Source organism: Gallinula chloropus (genome assembly GCF_964237585.1).
Source record: "Gallinula chloropus genome assembly, chromosome: Z".
Lineage (NCBI taxonomy): Eukaryota > Metazoa > Chordata > Aves > Gruiformes > Rallidae > Gallinula > Gallinula chloropus.
Window position 1 is genome coordinate 63,866,754 of NC_140089.1, and position 24,161 is coordinate 63,890,914.

The 24,161-nt window shown below is 38.7% G+C and overlaps 1 protein-coding gene across 1 annotated transcript in view; it reads right to left on the bottom strand.

Moving 5' to 3' along the window:
- The window catches only part of AP3B1 (adaptor related protein complex 3 subunit beta 1), a 162,253-nt gene that overhangs the window by 111,206 nt on the left and 26,886 nt on the right, over window positions 1-24,161 (bottom strand). The window contains exons 6-7 of the mRNA XM_084278227.1: window positions 20,171-20,237; window positions 6,595-6,774 (exon numbers count right to left, since the gene is read on the bottom strand). Of these exons, the coding sequence (XP_084134353.1) occupies window positions 6,595-6,774; window positions 20,171-20,237 (247 nt within the window). The remainder of the gene's footprint in view (window positions 1-6,594; window positions 6,775-20,170; window positions 20,238-24,161) is intronic.

A 24,161-nucleotide genomic window follows, 5' to 3' on the forward strand; every position in this document is an offset into this window, starting at 1 on the left:
TAAACACTTAACTACCAAGGAAGTATTCCTCCATAGGGCTGCGCAGTAAGTGAACCATGAAGAAAATCAGGTAATTGTGACTTTGGGGCTGCAGACAAGGAAAGTCTAAACAAGAAATGGAGGAAAAGGAATCTCTCAGATCTTCAGCCTGTACAGAACTGTACTGGTTCACAATATCCCTCTCTTTCTACTGTTTCTAATATACCCCTTAGTTACATGAAATCATGCACACTTACACATTAACACCATTCAATTCCTGTCTCTCTGGAAAAAATTTAGACCATCATTTAAAAAAGTAAAGTCACAACCAAAAAAGGGATCTTCCCCCATTTCCTACACAAGCAAACACACTCCTATTATTATTATTAAATTCCTGTTTATGTAACTTTAGGATTCTTTACAGTTACTAAAATGTTTATTCAACCTTTAAACCATATTTGGAACACAGCCCTCACTCTGGATTTTAGCTAAGGAACTCTGAATTTTAAAGACACAAAATCACCTGAGATCTTACAAGAATGTTAACTGTACCTGTACTTAAGATAGGCTGTCTGAAAGTTGGAAGCCTGCTATACTCACCAGAATATCTGTATTACTAACATAAGCCTCATCAATAGAAGTTAAATGCTGTAGTACAGGATTTTTCTTCTTCATCCTAATGCACAAGTAGGCAAAAGTGCTGAAAGAATCTCAAAAAAAAGTCTGATTTGCTTCAGTGATACCCTTATAACACCATATATGGTATATTTATTCTGATGGTAAAAACCATGACAGAAAAGCATGTGCTGCCACCATTCAGTCCTAAGTTACCCCCAGTCTTCTTGCCTGGCATTTTTCAACCATAAACTGGAACAAACTTATGAATACACTGTCAAAGAGACAGATGACCCAAGATAACATAATTTTTTTCATATTGACTCTTCCCCTTGGTCCTTTAAAGATATGCCATAACCAATCAAGAATTCAGCCTGATACTACAAACAGAAGAAATGCAGAGGCTCAGACTGAGGAGACTTAGAGCTGAGATCTGACCTCACATAGGTCTCCCCCAAAGGAAAAATTAACTGAACATTTACTTCTGCAAAGAGGAAATAAAGAAACTTACTTTGCAACTCTTCTAATTTTTCCAGATAAAATCATGGTATAACAATGAAAAGGCCACATAAGTTACTGAACAGAGAATAATATCCAGCAGATGGATGCCCAAACCGAAATTTACAAATATTTTGGCATTGATGGAGGCCCCAGAGTATTCTAAGAAAGCATTCATTTCATATTGCTCACACAACTTTTTATGATTAAGTATCACTGAAGGGGCCAAAATTCAAGACAGAAACTTTGCTAGCACATGGAGCTCCAGTACATCTGATATTTAAATTAAAAATGATTAGCCATTAAGACAGTTGATATTTAGACTTCTATAAAAATATTTCAGTGTTTCCCTCCAATTAATTTTGATCTCCAAGTCAATGATCTAGACAGAAATAAAAATAATTTTAACAACTTATTTGTAACAGATGGCTAGAATGCCTCTTATTCTTTGTATAAATAAGTCCCCACTCATCCTGAGTCAAGAGGATAAGAATACAGCATTTCTGGCTGAATTTATGGGAAAAGCAGGGGCTGTTTTCTTAATTTGAGTTGATACACATGTCCTAGAGAACTTGCCTACACAGATTCTACCCACTGCTGCTAATCTACTGCAAGTCTGTCAAGGGATGAGCAGAAACCACTGCAATACACTTTGCCGCAAAGACAAATGGCATTTTTATCTACAGACTGCACTTCTCCTTTGCCACCAGTAAGTGCTTGGCAGTCACAAAGCAAACCAAATTAGGAAATTCATGTGGCTGAAATTTAACCCTCCCTGTTCTTTCACTAATTCTGCTGCTGCATCAATTCTTTTACCCAGATCTCCTTAGAAACACTATCCCTAACACAAGGGAGGGGAAGGAGAAGATGGAGTGAAGGTAGGAAGACAGTAAATTCAATGACAGAGGAGATGATTATACTGTGATCATGAAAATAGCCTCTGATTGCATCCATAACAACGAGAAAGCTTTGTTTAGAATTTTAAGTAAGCGTCAACTTTCCACAACCAACCTGAAGACATTTTGTTACAAATCTGTGCTCTAAATTATCCTGATCTTAAGTCAATACACCTGGTAGGGAAATATAAAGCTGATATTACAGTAAAATAGAACCCAGTCCATTTTATGGACCAAATGCTTCACCAAATAGCTTCCAATAAGTGAATCTGGAATGAAACATTAAGCCCCCCTCATGCATACCTAAAAGAACCTGGCCAGAGAGTACTGCGCTCTCATAAAAAAGGGCAACTGTAACTGAATCCAGAATCCTCCAATTCAGACTGAGGATTCTAACAGGTATACTAAGAATGGAAGTAGTAAGTAGTACAACACATAACTTCACTGTACACTAGTTGTTCTAAATTTAATCTTTTGATCTTATCAGCCAAATCAAGCTCAAGTAAACCTACTGATTGATCTGTGTAGTTTCACACTTGTATCCGAAAAGAACAGCTTAATGGAAGCTGAAAGTGAGAAAGCTCCTTTTGATCTCCAGGGAAGAAAATTCAGTGGCTTCATAATCTTTTAGGGCAGGAGAAGAAAAATAAAATAATAGTACTTAAAAAAAAATAATAATTAGCAAAACTATCACCTGGTACAGCCAAACAGCACAAATACCTAGAGTGACACTTCAGTAAGGTCTGCAATGTTCTAATACATAACATATCCTGATTAATTTTATCCTAAAAGATTAAATGCTATTTCTTGAGAGCCAGGCTACTTTCTGTGATTCACAGTCTTAGGTATATACATTTAAAGACTTCGTATTTTTGTACAAAAGGTCCTTATTCTTTTAGATCATGTTCTGCAGGCTTAACATCTGGTCCTCGCCATCAGTTGTATCAAATTCTGCACACTTTAAATTGAGCAATAGTTGAATAATTAATTCTAAAAATGTAAGCTTGAGGCATGCTCCTAGTAAATACTCATTTATAAGTAACTTTGCAATGACTGAAGCCCATGATCGATCTGAATTAACTTTATTTCCAGTTTTACTGAACACTGACAAGGTTTATTTCTGTAACCTACAAATGTTTGAAACAAAAGCTGAACAGCCCCAAGAGTCACTGGTTTTTTGGGTTTTTTTTTTGTTTTGTTTTGTTTTTTGTTTGTTTGTTGTTTTTTGTTTTGTTTTGGTTTGTTTTTTTGCAAGACTGCACTTTGCTCTCTACAATGATTGTTGAAACTTTTGGCCAAGTCAGCTGTTTGTAGAAGAGAACCTCCCAGATCGCATAAACGTTCAGTGTTAGATCTAGATACCAGGACCGCTGAAGCAGTCACTACCTCTTGTGATCCTCATCTCCTTGCAGAAACAGGGAAGTCTGACCAACTTGAAAACCAGAACTGCTATACTGCAACTCAATGCATTCATGGAAACCAACAGCAACTTTTATTTTACACATCCTTGTGTAATTAGACCGCAAGCTATAATGGTTCAGGAGCTTTTGCAAGTATTACTCAGCAGTGGCAACTAATTCCTGTAACATCATTTAAGCTGGGATGCATTACAGTGTTATCTGCTATTACACATGTTGCTTCCCGGAAAACTGTTGAAATTATTCTTCTCAGTCGGTGCTCCACAGGTATTTTCACTCCAGAATCCAATTGTCTTGCTTTCATTCCAGTTAACACATTAAAACTGAACACACTTCATATAGATAAAGGGCTATTCCAAAAGGTTCACGTGTAATTACTTCAAAATCACCCTCTAAGTATTTCAAGACAAATAGGATAAACCAAGGACATTCCTCCTCACAGCATTCATGATGAGAATTAAAAATTCTACCCTTCAGAGAAGCTAAAAGTGGGAATGTAAAACTAAGCATCCTGGGTTAATGGAAAATTTTATTAATCTGCAACAATTTTAAGCATATTACTCAAAAAAGGATTTTTCTCCATATTAAAAATTTCTCTTCAAGCTTCTAAATGCACAAGAAATCAGTTCAAAATGGTACACAAAATATTACACCATTACATGTTGGGAATGAGCTAGACTTGAACAAAAGCATATGTTTCTCAAAAAAGTAAAGTAAATTTTAGTAAAAAATGCAAATATGCATTTTAGCAGTCTTGAATTTATTAATCTGATAGGTTTAATTTCCATTTTCCTGCATCAGCTTTATTTATAAAGTGTCGTGCCCTATAAATATGCTGTTATTTTCTATAGTCAAGCACCCTCTTAACAAATCTTCTCATTAATATGTAAATTTAAAGTCAATCGGTCTTCTCCCTGACAGCGCCATGAATTCCTAGTGCACTGTATAATCGGCTTTGACTTGGCATCCACTATTTATCATCAAAGATGTCAGTTAGAAAAATTATGGAAAATGCACTGCAATTGATATGACTGCAATCTACTTTGTCAACACTTAATTGTTCCTCAAATCATACATTTACATATAAACAGCCTAAATACTGATCCATAATGATGCAAATAAACTAAATTAAAAATCTCTTCTACTGCACAAGATGCCCTGTTGTATGATGAGTTCATTTAAGAACCTATTGACAAAGGCATGCATTTCAAATAGCCTCAGAAAAAAATTCCGCTAATTTAATTGCTGAGTAGGTAGACAAGCTAAATTTTGCACTGAAGCTCATGAAAGTGGAAACAAAGTGTTATTAATACTATACCACTCACGACCAATTTTAGGTTGACACAGGCAGTATTGTTAACATAGACCTTCTACATTCCTAGAGCAGAAGCCACAGTAACAACTGTCATCCATCTGGCCTCAGCGAAGAAAATCACAGTAGAATCTGGAGGAAACTAAATCCTATCAAGACCTTCAGCCTTTCAATCCAAGATAGGAGGTCATCTTCCTCTTCTACCATTCCTTTGTCCCATCACAGACTAAAACTGGCCTGAACAAACCGCAGAACTGCAGCTTTAGGCAAAACAAATTACTAAATTTGATGCTTTCTAAAAGTCAGAGAGAAGAATGCAAGTTACTTTCTTCCACTAAGCAACACATACTACACACTCTGCCTCAAGGGTGTAAGGAAGAGATATTACTTAAGTACCACATTATCTAAAAGCACTTTCCTTATTTTAAGCAATTTTTCTGGAGCGACATGTCCTTACAAACAATTTAATTTTCCCCTGAAATGAAAAAGGGAATCCCACAACCCACCTGGTACTGCAAAAATTTGATTCTACTTCAGACATTTTTGCTATGTTTTTAGTTTCCTAGTCATTGTAGTCTCTGCTAATTTAAGAAGTGAATATAACTGTAAATAAATTAGGCCTAAATTAGCTGTTTCTCCAAGTACATGTGCTTCTAATTATTTTCAAATAATAAATTATACATGTATTAACATAGAATGTCACTGCATTTTAGCCTGATTCCCAGGCAAAAGGTATTAAAAGATAAGAGTTTGAAAGATGTCAGTGATGGCTGGTGTCATTCTGTATTTCAAAGCTGAAAAAAAACCTTTAAATGAATTGTTAATACACAGCATTGAAATAACAATGCCTGAACAGAAGTGTTACAACACAATAGCTGAACTATGGCAGAAGTACTTCAGTCTAAAGGAATACAGTGAAATAAACAGGAAAAAAATTAAAAACCAAAATATGAAACTTATCTCTAAGGTTCTGGGATCACCTCATACTCATTACAAGTAGGTACCCCAGGCATCCTTTTATGCTACTGTACAAAGTTCATCTCCAACTACGGCTGTTAAACAGTATATATAACAATGAACAAGTAAATTTTTAAATATGATTCAGTTTCAAACTGAATAGTAAAACTTAGCTATAGAAGCACCAAGCCTGTAATAAACACAACCATAGCTATGGAACAATTTTATACATTTCTTTGAGAAGTACTTTGTCTTTTAATTAAAACTGTTATTCAGAGTTAAAGCCCTACTGAAACCATTCTGAACAGTATCGATTTCCTCAGCTGTCTACATTTTTTTTGTGAGAAGTGATAGGATTTGCATTTTGAATTTCCCTTATTTTAAGTTTTATAAATGAATATTCTCATATTTACATAATATAAATGAAAATACTTTTTTTCTACATTGCATATTTCAAAAACACATATTCAAGTCTCCACTCATTTCCTCAGCACATGAACAAAGCCTAGACAAGTAACGTAATGTTTACCATACTGTGATACTGGGTATTCATACCTATAAAGCAGAGTCTAATGCAGTTTCAGGACAGAACAGCAAACCTTTCTAGCTCTGACTCACATAAAAGTTCCTAGGGTAATGAGCCATGTTGCTAAAGAACCACAAAAAAGATGCTCTCTGCTGCCCACGTGATGTGCCCAGGATAAATCAGAACAGGTTCTATAGTCTGGAAGGAGAATTCTCATGACCCGAAGCAGGGTGGATACTTTGTGTTAGTGAAGCCTTAGAGAGCTAAGACTCAGGTATTTTATTTCTATTTACACCTGCATAAAAGTGCATCTTAAAAGACTAACTATATCCCACAACTGAAATAATTTAGAATGCAAGCACACAATAGTAATTTAAAGAGTCACAAACTTACCTTCCATGGACTTACAAACTGTGTACGTGCATATCGAGTTAACATGTGGATTATAACAACTTGACCCCACTCTTCCACGTCAACCAACAAGTTACAGAGCTTTCGGTAGTTCTTATGAATCAGATCTATTCTTTCTGGACACACTTCCTCAAACGCCATCACAACGCTCCCAGCTACCAGCTAGAAGGCAAAATACAAACAAGGAGGTCAGTGATCCTTCTACAGTTCATCCAGAAGTGAGAATCAGAATTAATACTAGCAATTCTCAGCAATTTCAATTGTTTCTATTCAGTGAAAAGAAACAACAAAACAACAAAAAAGCCATAAGCCCACAGAAATGTTATCTTATTTAGAAGAGAATGAGGGTAAGTTTATTAGAATGGAGAAAACATTTGCTGTTTCTATTACACACATAAATCTTAGCTCCCAGTCCTGAAGACACAGTGCAACGTAAGCATAATTTTTTTTCTTACAGTTATAGTTTCCAAATAAATTATCAGAGAACTTGCAATTAACTGAGAAAGAACAGAAAACAAGATGTATAACAGAGCAATAGGCCCAACAAGGGCCGTTGGAATTCTCTTATCAACATTGGTGTGATCAAACTAAAGAGGAGCTGGGGTAAGATTCCCAGCACTACTGGATCCAAACTTCTCTCCTGATAGGGTCAAATTAGCTGTCATGAAATTTTATATTTAGAATTTCATTAATACCCTTTGCATTAAAAAAGCATGAAAATCAGCAACAAGATACAGAATTATATTAATACTTTTCCTCAAAGAATACTAGCAGAATTTCTGCATGCTGTTTAGCACTTCCCAACCAGTTCCAAAATGGCAAGAACGGATCATTTATTCCCTATGTCCTTGCATGCTTTTTTTTGTCTCCATAAGAAATAAATCTTTATACATCTTTATGGCCTCATATTGCCATAATTATAAGCACAGCTTTGATCTCATGAGAAAATGAAATAGATTCTCAACATTTTAACACCTCAAGGCTTACAGAAACCTCCTGATAGCATATTTTCTTTTAAAAATAAAGGAAACATTTGGGGCATCCTGTTCAAATTCCAGCAGCAGTTAGTCTGTGGGAAAGCCTCAAAAGCTGACCATGCATTATAAGGACATGTCATTACGTGCCTGGAATTACTGTTCTTTCTCGTCTAATTGCTTTAATTAAGATTTGTTTTCTGTCAGAGTACATGTTAAGTCAAATAACGAAAATGATGAGACTTTATATGAACCAGCTGATATGTATGCAGTTAGCATGCATGTAGTATAGCCTTCTGGCAGCAAATTAATGTCATATTCTATCTGAGCACTGGGGATCTGCATTTCAACCTCTAAAATTTCCCCAATGACTTAAAGTAAGCAATTAAATAGAAGTACAGTTTATTGAAATGGTACTTTTTGAGAAATATTAAATACAATGATATTCATATGTTACATTTTTCTCCCTGTATTTGGCTGACATTTGGTTTATTAGTATGCGCCCAACATTACAATTGAAAGAAAACAGCTCAGAATATAGTCTTGCTATTATGCTAAACAAGTTTCAGGCTCTGTGGGGATTTTATGAATTACCAATAAGAATAAACGTGAAGTCGCATTTATTGTCTCCAGCCCCATCCACATACTGGTACCTGCTGGTCCCAGCAAGTATACAGCTCATCCAAGGGAGCAAAATTTGATCATCTGATAGAGCTAAATAAAGCACACTTTATTGCTAAAAAGATTTGCAATTTTTTGCTGTATCACAAAAACAATAGCTCTTTCTTCTACATTGTTGTACTAAACTATTTTCTTAATAACATAGTGTATGCTACTCCATAATTAAAAACTGCTGGAAGTTGCTGCTTAGGTGTGAGTTCAATGCTCAGCAGAAGACAGTGGTTAACTCCAGGCAAATCACTGTCAGTTGTGAGCAGGTGTTCAATTAGGCCGGATAAGGTGAGGATGGAAGAGAGAACGGGTGGGAAGTGTTAGATCTCACTTGCAGGAAAGCAGTTTTATCAGGATGCAAAACTTTAGTTCAAAGTGCTTAAGGCCAGCTTGCGTGATGGACCTTAACTTTCAGAATAAAGACACGACATTTTTAGAGCGTGAAGAGTTTTTTTAGAGTTCACTGTCCCGCAGACTTTATTGTGGCTATCCTACTCCTCTGTGCTACAACACAGTACTGGGTCTTTTGACAGGTTTGACATGCAAGGGGAGAAAAGGAGGGAGGGAAGGAGGAGGAGGGAGAGAGACTGACAAATAGATCAATCTATAACTATAAGAATAGTCACCGCCTAACATTTAAAAATATCCTTTTACATTCACAGGTGAAGGACAACACAGATGCTGGCTTATAACTGTAGTTCTGGAGTGGATACCCTTGCCTTTTACTAATACTAGTGCTACATATACATTTTGCTGTATTTCTCTTTCATTTGGATATGATACAGTTTGAAAGCTGACATAAAGTAATACACATTGTGCTAGTTTAGATCTTTTAAAACTAAGCACATGCCCTACAAACAGTGTAGGCTTTACAAGCTCAGGTACTGCGAATAATACACAATGATACAAAGAAATAACCATACTGAAATACAGGAATTCTGAATAATTACTTACGTCAATTCATATCAGTCATCTAATGAAGTTCACAATAAGAATGGTGTCACTTAGGAACACTCTAAAAGACACTAATAAAAATCTGAACGTACACTATGAAATACAAGAGGTGCACTGGATGAACAACCATTTTACTCCCGTGGTGAGTCCCTAGATTTACAAGGTAATAGAGGAATTGCCATACATCATGACGTTATTTAAGATCATGCCTCTCTCCCCATTATCACATTTTCCAAAACTCGGTTTTGCATTTGAAAGTGGGGGGAAAAAAAGGTGAGAATGTAAGACAGACTGAAAATGCACTAGTACCAAGAGGATTTATATGAGAAAATTTCCTAATACTGTCTTAATAAGAGATTATTTTCTAGTTGACACTGTTTCCCCTATAGTATGATCCTACTACATATCTAAACATCAGTCGAACAGCTAATAATCTTTGTTTATTAAATGCTCAACATTCCATAAAAATATTTAGAATTAAAACAAAATGATCCAATCAGAACATAAAACCAAAAAAATCGGTTTCCAAAAAACAGTCAGTTAATTTCCATCTCATTGTGTCAATAGTAGCTTTTTGTATAAGGAGAAAATATAAATCACTCCAACAAAACTAGCAATGAGCTCATCAAATTCAAATGCTGCTTTCCATTTATGTATTTTTTATATTAAAGCAATAAACATGGTTCATTTGTCTTCCACTGGTTGCCACGTTTTTCTGTGCTGTTGCTATGAACTTCAGCCATTAGCTGTGCTCCAAGGTAAACTACATGAACCATCAACAAAAGTGACACCCAATCTATGGAGTTCATATTTTCTCCAGATTATCTATGCTAGTTGACAAGCTGGTAATGAAAAAAATCACACTAAGCAAATGGTTCCTCTAATAACAATAAATTTTCTATAAAATTATGAAGGGTACAAAATGTTTCCTTGCATCTATTTTGTCATGAATTCTAATTAACGCTGCAAAAACCTGAGAGTGCTGGGTCATCACAAGAAGTGCATCGAGGTTTGATTGATAATACAGTGCAACTTGGCCTATGCTGGCAAGATTCCTCTCTCTTAAATTAATGGCTACCCCACCTGCCCTAATCATACAGCCCAAATGATATTCCCCTTCTTATTTCAATTTTCTGGAGACAAGGAAGCTGGACAACATCAGTCATTTATCTTCTAATAGCTGGATAATAGATCTATCACAATAAAACATCTGCACAAACTCAGTAATTTTTTTTCCACAAAAGTGAAGCTTTTACCAACATTAAATCAATATGTTAAGAAAACACTTGGTTTCTCAACTAAAACATTAACTCATTAACAGAAACCTATTGTTGAAAAGCTGAGAGCCAAGCTTTCTTTCCCCACTACAGCCAAATATACTGCTTTAGTTTAAAAGATTAAGATGTTCATTGCAAAGCCATTACCAATTCCTAGAATCACTTCTTTATCGAAAGTGTCTCACTTCATAAGAATCTGCACTTCAATCTAGTAGCTATGCAATCTACAAAAGAAAATACCTCAGTACTCATGTGTTCGTATGAAGCCTTTCTACCCCTACAATAGAATTCATACTATTATTTGTTCTATTTAGAAGTATATTATCACACCAGAACAGATAATTTTTAAAATATTAGAAATAATCTAACATTACTAAAATATTTTCATTAAAGGAATAAAATATTTAAGTAGAGGCTAAAGGAAAATTTAGCCTTTAGAAAAGACTGTAAATCTTAACTAGCAATAAACAGATCTCACAGAATCACAGAGAATCACAAAGTTGGAAGAGACCTCTGAAGATCATCAAGTCCAACCATTCCATCCTATGCTAAACCATATCCCTAAATTCCTCATCAACCCTTTTTTTGAACACATCCAGGGATGGTGACTCAACCACCTCCCTGGGCAGCCTGTTCCAGGCCCTGACAACTCTTTCAGTGAAAATTTTTTTTCTAATATCCAATCTCAACCTGCCCTGGCACAGCTTCATGCCATTTCCCCTTGTTCTATCTTCTGTCACCTGGCGGAAGAGACCATCACCCACCTCTCTACAGCCTCCCTTCAGGTAGTTGTAGCTGGTGATAAGGTCTCCCCTCAGTGTCGTCTTCTCCAGGCTAAACAGCCCCAGCTCCCTCAGCCATTCCTCATATGATTTGCCCTCCAGCCCCTTCACCAGCCTGGTTGCCCTTCTCTGCACTTGCTCAAGGACCTCAATGTCCTTTTTACATTGGGGAGCCCAGAACTGCACACAGTACTCGAGGTGTGGCCTCACCAATGCCCAGTACAGGGGCACAATCACCTCCCTAGACGTAATGGCCACACTGGTTTTGATATAAGCCAAGATGCCATTGGCCTTCTTGGCTGCCCAGGCACACTGCTGGCTCATAGTCAGCCTGCAGTCAACCAACACCCCCAGGTTCTTCTCTTCCTGACAGCTCTCCAGCCAACCTCCCCCAAGCCCGTAGTGTTGCATGGGGTTATGTCCCATGTGCAGCACTCTACACTTGGCCATGTTAAACTTCATCCCGTTGGTCTCAGCCCATTGGTCCAGCCTGTTCAGATCCCTCTCAAGAGCCTCCCTACCCTCAGGCAGATCAACACTTCCTCCTAGTTTAGTGTCATCTGCAGACTTACAGAGGGAGCATTCAATCCCTTCATCAAGGTCATTGATAAAGATGTTGAACAAGACCGGACCCAGGACTGAGCCCTGGGGGATGCCACTTGTGACTGGCCTCCAGCTGGATTTGTTTCCATTCACCACCACCCTTTGAGCCCGGCCATCCAGCCAGTTTTTAACCCAGTTGAGGGTCCACCTGTCAAGGCCAGTGGCAGCCAGTTTCTCAATCAGAATGCTGTGAGAAACCATGTCAAAGGCTTTACTGAAGTCCAGGTAGACACATCCACAGCCTTCCCCTTGCCCATTAAGCGGGTCACCTTGTCATAGAAGGTGATCAGGTTAGTTTGACAGGATCTACCTTTTGTAAACCCATGTTGACTAGGCCTGATCCCCTGGCCATCACGCACGTGCTGCATGATAGCTCCCAAGATGACCCTCTCCATGATCTTCCCCGGGACTGAGGTCAGACTGACAGGCCTGTAGTTCCCCGGATCCTCCTTCTGGCCGTTCTTATATATGGGGGTAACATCTGCCAGCCGCCTGTCGAGTGGAACTTCCCCAGTCTGCCAGGATTTCTGGTAGATGATGGAAAGGGGTTTGGCTAGTACATCTGCCAGCTCTCTCAGCAAATGCAATGAACAAATTTGCTGCCAGTATTCACTCAAGATCTGCCTCTATCCCTTCCCATGCTGTATTAGTTAGGAAGGGGGAAGGGGATATTACAAAGGCCACTGGGGTCAGGCAGGTGCTTTGGGAGTCACAGCACAAGTTGATGGTGGAAATAGGTAAATGCCAACAGCACAATGGCAGACTTGGGGATGTTGCTCCACATGAGAGTAGGGATAACCCTGTGAATTACCCTGTGAACTCCTTCGTGGAGCCAATTTTGCCCGTCCCCTATCAAAAAATCTCACTGTGAGCTGTTGGGGATACCTGCTTCTGCTGCCCCACTAAAATGCCTTTATACAAACGCACATAACATGGGGAACAAACAAGAAGAATTAGAGATCTTTGTGTGGTCGCAGGGCCATGATCTCATTGCAATCACAGAGACGTGGTGGGACAGCCTGGACGACTGGCATGCTACCATGGATGGCTACGTGCTTTTTAGGAAAGATAGGTTAGGGAGGCGAGGTGGGGGAGTTGCTATTTATGTTAGAGAGCACCTAGAATGTATTGAGCTCCACCTGGGTAGGGATGAACCCTTCGTCGAGAGCTTGTGGGTAAGAATTAAAGGGCAGGCTAGTACATGTGACATTGTCGTGGGTGTGTACTACAGGCCCCCTGATCAAGAGGAGCAGGTCGATAGTGCATTTTATAAGCAGTTGGAAGTAGCCTCAAGATCCCAGGCGCTGGTCCGTATGGGGGACTTCAATTACCCAGATATTTGCTGGGCAAGCAATACGGCCAGTCGTATGCAGTCCAGACAATTTCTGCGGTATGTGGAAGACAACTTCCTGCTACAGATGGTGCATGAACCCATGAGGGGAGGGTGGGTGCTTGACCTTGTTTTTACTAAGGTTGGGGGCAGCTTAGGACAAAGCGACCATGAAATGGTCAAGTTCAAGATCCTGAGTGGAAGAGGGAAGCCAAAAAGCAGGATAGCCACCCTGAATTTTGGAAAAGCTAACTTTGATCTCCTCCGAAATCTAAAAGGGGCTTTCCTGTGGGCTACTCTGTTTGAAGGAATGGGAGCCTGTGAGAGCTGGCTATTATTCAAACAGCACTTCTTCCAAGCACAGAATAGGTGCATCCCTATGAGTAAGAAATCGGGAAAGAGAGGCAGAAGACCTGCGTGGATTAGCAGGGAGCTTATGAGTAAACTCAAATGGAAGCAGAGGACCTATAAACTGTGGAAACAGGGTCTGAGTTCCTGGGATGAATATAAGGATGTTGCCAGGGCCTGTAGAGATGCAACTAGGAGGGCTAAAGCCCGCTTAGAAATGAAGCTGGCAAGGGACATAAAGGATAATAAGAAGAGTTTTTTCAGATATGTGAATAGTAAGAGGATGACCAGGGATAATGTAGGTCTCATTCAGCAAGAGGCGGGTGTCCTGGTAACAGGAGATGATGACAAGGTGGAGATATTGAATGCCTTCTTTGCCTCAGTCTTTACTCCAAAGGCTACTCGGGACCCACAGATCCTGGACGAAAGTAGGAGTGGTTGGGGAACGAAGGGCTTCCCTCTAGTTGAGATAGGGGTGGTCCAGGAGCGACTCAAAGGGATTGATGCACACAAATCCATGGGCCCGGATGGGATACACCCACATGTGCTGAGAGAGCTGGGGGAGGTGATTGCAGAGCTGCTCTCTATCATCTTCGATAGATCCTGGACTACAGGAGAAGTTCCTGAAGACTGGAGGATAGCCAATGTCACTCCAGTCTTTAAAAAGGGCAAGAAGTAGGATCCCAGTAACTATAGGCCAGTCAGCCTCACTTCTGTCCCTGGAAAGGTGATGAAACAGCTTGTTTTGGATGCCATCTCCAAACAACTGGAAGAGAAGAAGGTCATGAGGAGTAGTCAGCATGGATTCACCAAGGGGAGATCATGCTCAACCAATCTCATAGCCTTCTATGATGTCATCACCGGCTGGGTGGATGGAGGGAGAGCAGACTTTAGCAAGGCTTTTGACACTGTCTCCCACAACATTCTGATAGAAAAACTCAGAGAACAAGGGATAGATGAGTGGACAGTGAGGTGGGTTGAGAATTGGCTGTCGAACCAGGCTCAGAGGGTTGTGATCAGTGGAGTAGAATCTGAATGGAGACCTGTGACTAGCGGTGTTCCCCAGGGCTCGATGTTGGGTCCAGTCCTGTTTAATATCTTCATTGACGACCTTGATGAGGGAATAGCATCCACCCTCAGCAAGTACACCGATGATCCAAAGCTGGGAGGAGTGGCTGACACGCAGGAACACTGCGCTGCCATCCAGAGAGACCTAGACAGGCTGGAGAGCTGGGCAAGGAGAAACCTAATGAAATTCAACAAGAGCAAGTGTAAAGTCTTGCACCTGGGGAGCAATAACCACTTGTATCAGTACAGGCTGGGGGATGACCTGCTGGAGAAGAGCTCTGTGGAGAAGGACCTGGGGGTCCTGGTTGATGACAGGTTGGCCATGTGCCAGCAGTGTGCCCTGGTGGCTAAGAGAGCCAATGGGATCCTGGGATGCATTAGGAAGAGTGTGGCCAGCAGGTTGAAGGAGGTGATCCTCTCCTCTACTCTGCCTTGGTCAGGCCCCACCTGGAGTACTGTGTCCAGTTCTGGGTTCCCTGGTATGAAAAAGACAGGGATCTCCTGGAGAGAGTCCAGAGAAGGGCTACGAAGATGATTAGGGGCCTGAAGCATCTCCCCTATGAGGACAGGCTGAGTGAACTGGGACTGTTTAGTCTCGAGAAAAGAAGACTTAGGGGGGACCTAATTAGTGTTTATAAGTATCTTAGACATGGGATGCAGGGGGAATTGCCCAGCCCCTTTTCAGTGGTCTGTGGGGACAGGACTAGGGGCAATGGCTGTAAACTGGAGCACAGGAAGTTCCGCACCAATATGTGGAAGAACTTTTTCCCAGTGAGGGTGACGGAGCCCTGGGACAGGCTGCCCAGGGAGGTGGTGGAGTCTCCATCTCTGGAGATATTCAAGTCTCGTCTGGATGCCCATCTGTGCAGTATGAGCTGGGGAGCTGCTTTGGCAGGGGGGTTGGACCCGATGATCTCTCGAGGTCCCTTCCAACCCCTACAATTCTGTGATTCTGTGATTACTTCATCACAGAGGCTTCTGGTGACAAAACATCAGGAGTACATACTTAGGAACCAGTGAGCATCTGCAAGTCTGGCCAATGTGTTTTGAAATTTCTCTCTAACACTCTTGTTTTAGAAGAATTCAAATACAGTGCTACACTCTCTATACTGCCTGGTCCCAGAACAGGAGTTATAATAGCCACAGCTATGATATAGTGCAAACATACTAACCCATTTTCTAGATGGGGTTGAAAAAAAATATTTTAGTATGCAGCACATGCATTTATATTTTCACATAAATGCAAAACTTCATTGTATTAGAAATATCTGCCCAAATAATGTAAAATCAGACAAAAGTTAGACCGAAAACTGCAATAAATTTGGACCTTTTTGATACGTCCAGTTATGCTGTAGTTGCACAGATGCCACAGACCTATATTCTGCCTTTTCTTTTTAGATACAGCTTTAGATATACTTTGGGATGCTTTAGTTTGGACTGAGGAATGTAAATCTTTTTGCTTTACAGATTTAGACAACGAACATGATTCCTCTTCAATATCAGCATGGATTTCTGAGTTGTAAAATACACACATTACAAACACAATGCTGTTGTACAACACTTAAGTATGCCAAAAGCAACTTAAGCAACAAATTCTGCCTCAAACCCTATGCCTCAAACCTAGATCATCAGGCCTCTTACGCGAGCAGAAAAAGTAGAACTAGAGTGAAATGATACAGAACCAACTAAACAGGGAAAGTTTTTCCTCTAAAATACCCAATTATACCTCCATACATGAATACATGACTAGCTGTATTAATTTCCGAGAAAAAATTTCAGCATAGAATACATACATGCTTTTATCTTCCTTTCCACAAAAAACACGTCAGCTGATGAACTATCTAGAACTGCCAGAAAAATATAGAGTAGCAGACATTCATGCTCTTGCACCTGCGTATCAATATCTGAGGTACTGTGTTCCATTAAGCAGGGGCAAAAACATAACTAGGAGTTTCTTAAATCTTTATAAATAAAAATACTTGTAAGCACCTGTTTAAAAATAAAACATGTTGGCACAAAATCACAGCTTTGTTGATACACTCTAATTCCCAGCTAGCTACCCTTGAGGGTATGCACTTGATAATTCTGCATCTCAGATTAACCAAGAGCTTGGCTTTTAATTGAATCTTCATGTTAAGTCACTTAAGGAATAGAGTGATCTGTCATTTATCCCACCAGAAATTTTAATGAAGTGCTGGGTTAAGGTTAGATCTCATCTTATTTTAAGTTTTGCTTACCTCAGCTTATATTAAAATTTACTACTGATTGAGACCTAAAAAACTGAACACATTTTGTACAGTCTGATAAAATGGCTTAATTTTACTGTAGAAAATTCCCATCTAGACAGTTTCTTGCTATTTCAAATGCAAAATGACTCTGACTAATTTAAATACATTGTGCCTTTTCTGTGCGACATAAACTGCATTAATAATCCACAATAGCATGTTCTCTCTGAAAAAAAAGAATAAATTCTGTTTTACGTAGAGGCATCTCTGCTTAGTAGCTATTCCAGCTCACTTTAATATAGAAATTATGTGAAGTATCAAAAACCCTGCTTGAAGTGAAAAGGTATTAGAAAACAAACAAACTGTATGTAAAAATTTACTTTTTATTAAAACGAAGTCTTAAGACATCACTTGAACAACATTCAACTGCTATATCATAAGTTAATAATTACACTCTCGCTCCAACAAATGGAGTAAGAATTTAGAAAACCAACCACCTCCATCAACAAAATAAAAAAAAACATAAGGTGAATTTTCACACATCATACAATCTATACAATGCAATCTGACTTGCCTGTATTATCAGCCCTTAAGTACACAGATGTGTCAAAAGTAACCCGACATTTTCATCAAGAGAAAAAAAATACGTGAAGAACCACTGATGTTCAACAGTTCCTGAAGTCACTAAGATTCTCCTACCGTAGTAAATGAAACACTTCAATGAAACCACCCTGAATTTTGCAACAAACTCAATCTGCTGACATGAGATTAAAACTATCAGCAGAGGACAACTAATGTTAACAAAATAGAACAGCTTCTGTGCATTTAAATTGAAGGGATGCAAAGACTGGTGTCAAATGACACTTGGGGTCCAAGATCCTACAACTTTCAGGCCATTTGATTGTAGCTGCAAGACCTGAGAAATACCATTAATTGAACAGACGCACTTCATAAGGATATGACAAAATGCTTTTCTACAGCTCATACTCACTTCCAGAATTCCTGTGGCAACAAGCCCAACATAACTTTCTCCACAAAGACCATACAGTATTTCCTAAAGGCTTTTGTCTTTACTCACGTAGAAGAAGCTTTTTTTTTTTTTTTTTTTTTTTTTTTTTACACGAAGGGTATGAAATTCAGCTTTCCTTAGAGTATACAAAAAGGTAATTCACATTTATATATATTTTCCAAGCGGAGCTTAAATAAGACTTAAAAAGTAGCCATTCTAAGGCTATAGAGGCTACATACGTACACACCTGTACATAAGGACAGCCACCCAAGGCAGCTACCATTTCCTCCAGTTTGAAAATCTAAAAGTAGCTACAAAAGGCTGTTTCCTCTGCTGTGAGAAAATTGCCATGTTCTCTAATTAGAGCCAAAGAATAAGTTTATTCAGGTTGGAGTTACCTGCTAATAAAACAATTACACACTATGCACTGTCAGCGTAAAGGTAGAGGATTTCTTGGAACAAGTAGTGGAACATGAAAAAGCTACTTAAGGGGAAGCTTTTCTGTGCTACCAAGTATTAAAAGAGAGAGACCAATCTACTTCAGATCGTGACAAGCTGTAGAGTCTGGGATCAAAGGCTACGTATTAATACATGGTTTTGATTCAGATAGTCCAATGGAAAGATTTGTATTCCTTCATATTACTTCCTGGAAAAGTAAAAATTTTGAAGCTGAGATATCTCTGCCTAGTCTGGAATCCGGTCTAGCTAGGAAACAGATCAAGAGTAATCAGAGGGAGGAAAAAATTGCAGCAGTTAACCACAAGATGTCTCTAAACAAGTCCAGAAGACCCAAGTCTAGACCATCATTCTTACTTATTTTATGTGCTGACTAAATAGCCTTTCATTACTGCTTCAACTGGTATCTTCACAAATGTAGTGTCCATTATTCAGTGTCATAGAATCACCAGGATTGTGACACATACTCAGCAATGAATATTAATCCCCCTGTAAGTAATTTCAAGTGTACTACATAAAAAAGTAGATCAAAACCTACTCTGTATTTTTTCTTCCAAAATATTGTTAAAACAAATGTGAAAATTATTATTTGTTGGATATGGACCAGGAAACAGTGAAAACTCAAGGATTTTATTTTCTGTCATCAACAATGAAAAGAAACAAAGATGGCTCCTCAGCCCTTTATACCTCCACAGGTATAAAGAATCTAATCTCACATTCACAGATTGCATGCACACCAGAGCATGAACCACAAAAGAAAATACACAAAGAATCACTGGGGGGGCAACTCCACAGATGTACAAAGGCCTCTGACAAATGAGTACAGGTCAAGCATAGATGCAGTCAGGAGAACTAACTGACTGATTTACTGTCTGCTGAGTCATTAAGCTCTCACACTCTCCTTCAGTAACCCTTCAGTGGAAGTTGCAAGATCTCTTTTAGAGAACAGTACCATTAATGTCCTGAACACCTAGACTGTGCTAGAACAACAGATGATATATTCCTCCTGTGTGTAAAAAAAAAAAACCCCAAAACTTGGCAAATAAGAGATGAAGCAACACACTACCTGGTACCTAGTAATACTTCTACTTACTCAAAAAAGGATGACATTTACTAAACTAGTAACCTGAACAAGGAGAACAAAAAGAATGCTTTAATTTACAACATTTCTACTTGAAGTCTATCTTTGACTCCTTAATCTACTACCTGCCTGGTTTAGATTTAGGAAACTTATTTGTAGGGTACAGGAATTAAAGTATATGACCACTGTGAAATGTCCGGGAGTTCCTACAGAAAACCTGTTCCTTTATAGGGCAAGCAAAATAACTGGAATGTTAAGGTTACAGACACTATCCCAGGACATCAGTCCGACCGGACGGGAAGCAGGGATACTTGCAAGAACAAACAAGTGCACAGCAAGCATCATAGTTTAAGAGTTGTAAGTGCTAAAGACAGACTGACATCAGCAGGCATACTGTGCAACATACAGAAATAATTTATTCTTATGGTATCACAAAGAAATTTAAACGCCCTAGCTAATTCCCAATAAGTGTTTATACATAAACACTTGTACATTGATTCATTTAACTTCGATTTTCAAAATTAAGTTTAAAGAAGCACACATATAAAACATACTAACAACAACAGATTAAGAATGCCCACGAGGCAAGTAAAGATACCAGTCATATTAAACAAGACCACTATTACACTCATAGCACAATACACAGTGATAATTCTATCTAAAAACATATAAAACCATGTCAGCAGAAGTTAGGAAACTGTATTACATTCTGCTGACTGACAACCCTCAAGAGCAAACTCTTTAAAAATATATACATATATAACAGCACAGCCTCTTACCGTACTTCTATCCTTCAAAAGCTTTTCTATCACTTCAATTAACATTTCCTTTTGCTCTGGATCAAGACTAGAAGGAAAAACAAAAATCCTTTTCACTTATTTGGTCAAAACATCCACAATTAAAAGACAGAAGTTTTTTTTTACCTTATACACAAACTGGGAACTGGGAGCATTGAAGAAACCACTTTCAGAAAAATCAAGTATTCCAGAAGACTGATTGATTGTAAAAGAACTTGACTGAAAACAGTTGATCATGGAATACAGAATTGAATTGAAAAAGTATGAAAATTAATTATAAAGATTACATTACAACACTTACATGTGTTCTATAAGAATATGTCCTGGTTTCAGCTAGGACAGAGTTAATCAGCACTGCTCTCATCCTAACTCCCAAACACCACATCCCACCAGCTGACAGAAAGAAAATTAACTCTATCCCAGCTTAAACCAGGACAGCATCTTTAATTCTTAAACTGATAAAAATTTTAGGATTTAAGAAAACCTAGAACAATCCATAAGGGGGAACTTGAGTGAACTTCAGGAATCTCACTGCTTTTGCAGAAGGGAATTTCAACATGAATGAATTCAGTACTAAATGAACATCACAATAAAGCAGAATGATACCTTTATTTTTTAATTATCAATGTAATGCTTCACGTAGGACACTATTACCTTCAATAATTTTAGGCAGAATTGGAACTCAAAAATTTGGACATTGTATTCAAGTGTATCTATAAAAGGTTGGTGTGCAAGCTGATGAAAAGCAGACTGCTTTAAGTCCTATATAAATAGTAAAAAAAAGCAAACCCAAAAGTTGTTAAGAACAATCTTTTTACTGTCCTTTCCACATTGAAATAGCAGAGAAAAATTCGCCAGAAACATCCATGATTGTCAAACTTGCTTCTTAGGTAGGTAAAGATCACCTTTTTACTCCAGCTGATTCTTCATAATGACTCCACAGAACACAGAATTCAAAACAAAGGAAGAAGAAAATTCAAAGACAAGGTAGGTACAAAGAGGCATACTGATGTGCAGTTCTCTGCTTATGAAAAGTAATTTCAACACAGATACAATTACAGATAAGAAGGAAGTATTTGGTCCTTATTGTACACTTCACTTTTAATGCTGAGTGATGCACAGTACATCCTTCCCAGTTATAGGTTCACAGAGTACCTAGGTCTACAGTACTTCACTGAGCCTCTGATACCTAGCAATACTAGAACACACTAACTGGATAACAAAGATTTCTTAAAAGTCACCATCAGCATAACCAAAGCAACAGCACACTGCTGCCTAAGTACTGTTCCTTAAGCACTTTTATAAACCCCTTTTGCTCTAATTCCTGTTTTTGTCAAAAATGATTTACCGATCATCTGCCAAGAAACAAAAAAATTCAGAGGAATCACAGAATATCCTGAGTTGGAAGAGAACCGTTAAGGATCACAGAGTCCAACTCCTGGCTCCACGTAGGGCCGGACAGGTCAGAGCATGGGACTGAGTGCATTGACCAGATGCTTCTTGAACTCAGTCAAGCTGGGTGTTGTGACCCCTTCCCTGGGGAGCCTGTTCCAGTGTCTGAGCACCCTCTCAGTAAAGAGCCTCTTCCTAATATCCAACCTAAACCTACTCTGTTGCAGTTTCACACCATTTTATCACTAGTCATCAGTAAGGAGATCAGCATCTACCCCTTCGCTCCCCCTCTTCAGGAAGCCACAGACTGCAGTGAGGTCTCCGCTTTGGTGAGCTTTTCTCCAGGCTGAACAAGCCAAGGGATTTCAGTCTCCCCTCATAAAACTTCCCCTCCAGACAATTCACCATCCTTGTTGACCTCCTCTGGGCACTCTTCAATATTTTTGTGTCCCTCTTGTACTGTGGCACCCAAAACTGCACAAAGCACTCAGGGTGAGGCCACACCAGTACAGTGTAGAAGGGGACAATCACCTCCCTGGACCAGCTGGCCATGCCGTGCTTGATGCACCCCAGGACATGGTAGCAAAAAATAAAAGAAAAAAAAAGAAAAGAAAGCCAGAAGTCTTTCTAATTGGCCCTATCTAAACTTTCAAAAATTGTATAAAATTTAAAGAGAGAGAAAGAGAATAGTTATTAAAATTTAATGAGAGAAAGTAAATAGTTATTGCTAAGAAACTAAACTCTGTTATGCAATCAGGAAAATCTTCGCTAAGAGCTCTGTTAACTTAATTCACATTTCCCCCCATGCTCTGTCCTGATGCTTCAGATAAGGAAGGCAGCATGGCTCAAGAGCTGAGAGTGATCTGTTCTCATTATGGTATCTACTAGTAATAGCATGGAATCTATTAACAGTAGTGATGTTGATTAGTGATCTTTTATTTTAAAAAGGCAGATTTTGGGAGATTGTTTTCCAAATCTCACTGCACGTAGAGCAAATACATAGTATTCTATTGGTAGAAGATACTAATAGCTTTGAAATATACTCTAAGTGAAATAAGCAAGAGGTCTGATGTTTTCAATGATAAAATTACTCCTATGTACCTGGCAATGTTGATTGCATTGGGCACAAATGTTGCTGTTCACACTATGCCTGAAATCTTTTCTGTTTGATATGTAAGCTTCCTGCTGTTCGCATTGATTGAACCACTAATGAACAAGCTCTTCTAGGTCAGACATTCATCCAAACACCATGACACTGAATGCAAGGAAGATTGGAGTATCGAACCTGTAACCAGAAGTCTGACCAGAGCTTTAGCTGAACTACAGAAGTATCAAACAGGTAGAGAAGTCATGGAAACGAAAAAGTAAATGGATCATACTGGCACTATTACAATAAATTTTTACTTCTTGTGCTCCATCCTTTGCAAACATTGGAGTAATAAGATGTAGAAGAGCATATAAACTGTTCACTGATCTTCATCCCCTTCCAGAATTCTGATTTTGACCAACTCCAGAGTGAGTCTTCTGAAATTGCTTCCTCATTTCAAGTAGGTCGAAAGATGGTCTTACCACCGCTATATGACATGTATCAATGAACTGTGAAGTTACCAGTCATGATTCTTGCTGAAACATCTGCTGACACTACCTGTTAAAGTTAATTGCAGGCGAGCCTGACTCAGGACAGTTTAACTTGATGGCCTTTTCAAAATGAACCAGAATGAACTCTCTCCCTTGGTCCTGTGGTATATCAGTGCTATCCAGCATTTATACAAGCAAATTTTGAAAATGTGACAATAAAAGTTCGTGTTTCTATACACAGTTCCCAAATCCTATTGCCAAGGACACAATTGTTACTATTCCATAATCATTATGATGTCTGGGATGTTTGCATGAAGTGAAAAACTTGAGAAGGACGTACAAGCCCTCTTAGCCATTAAGGAAACCTTCATACAACATTAGTTTCATTAGTTTTTCCTCTTCTATATAAGCTAGACACCCATTTTATCATGTCAGGAATTCATGGAAATTAGAAGGGAGTGAGGCAATTTTCTTCAGATTATGCTGCTCCATTCTTTATCACCAAAAATACCTTTTTATGGTATTTGCAAAGATAATTTCAAAAGTTTGCCACTAACATCATGTAAGCATAGGGTACCATATGAGTCCGAGATAAGAAAAACAGTTATATTTGAAGATGCAATCATATCTGGAAATTGGGAGTTAGATTTCAACGTCTTCCTTGTCTTGCACCAATCACCAATAAGCTATTTAATCTGGGCTAGTAAAATAAACTTTGCCTGTCATGAACAATAGAAGCATCAATTTAACTTAAAGTTCCATGGAACACACATCTGTCCATATACTCATGTGTCTTGCTGGCCTTAACAGACCTTTACTGCCAAACCCCTCCAAAATAGTTTTGATACAAATCAGGAAATCAAAGGACATTCTGTATATGGAAAATAATTCAGGCCAAAAAGTCTTTTGTGTGCTGGAACCCCACTCCAACAACTCAGAGAAAAGTAAGGGACTTAAAATCCACTCCCTCTTGTTCCATTACGTGATAAAAGGCTTGTCTGCA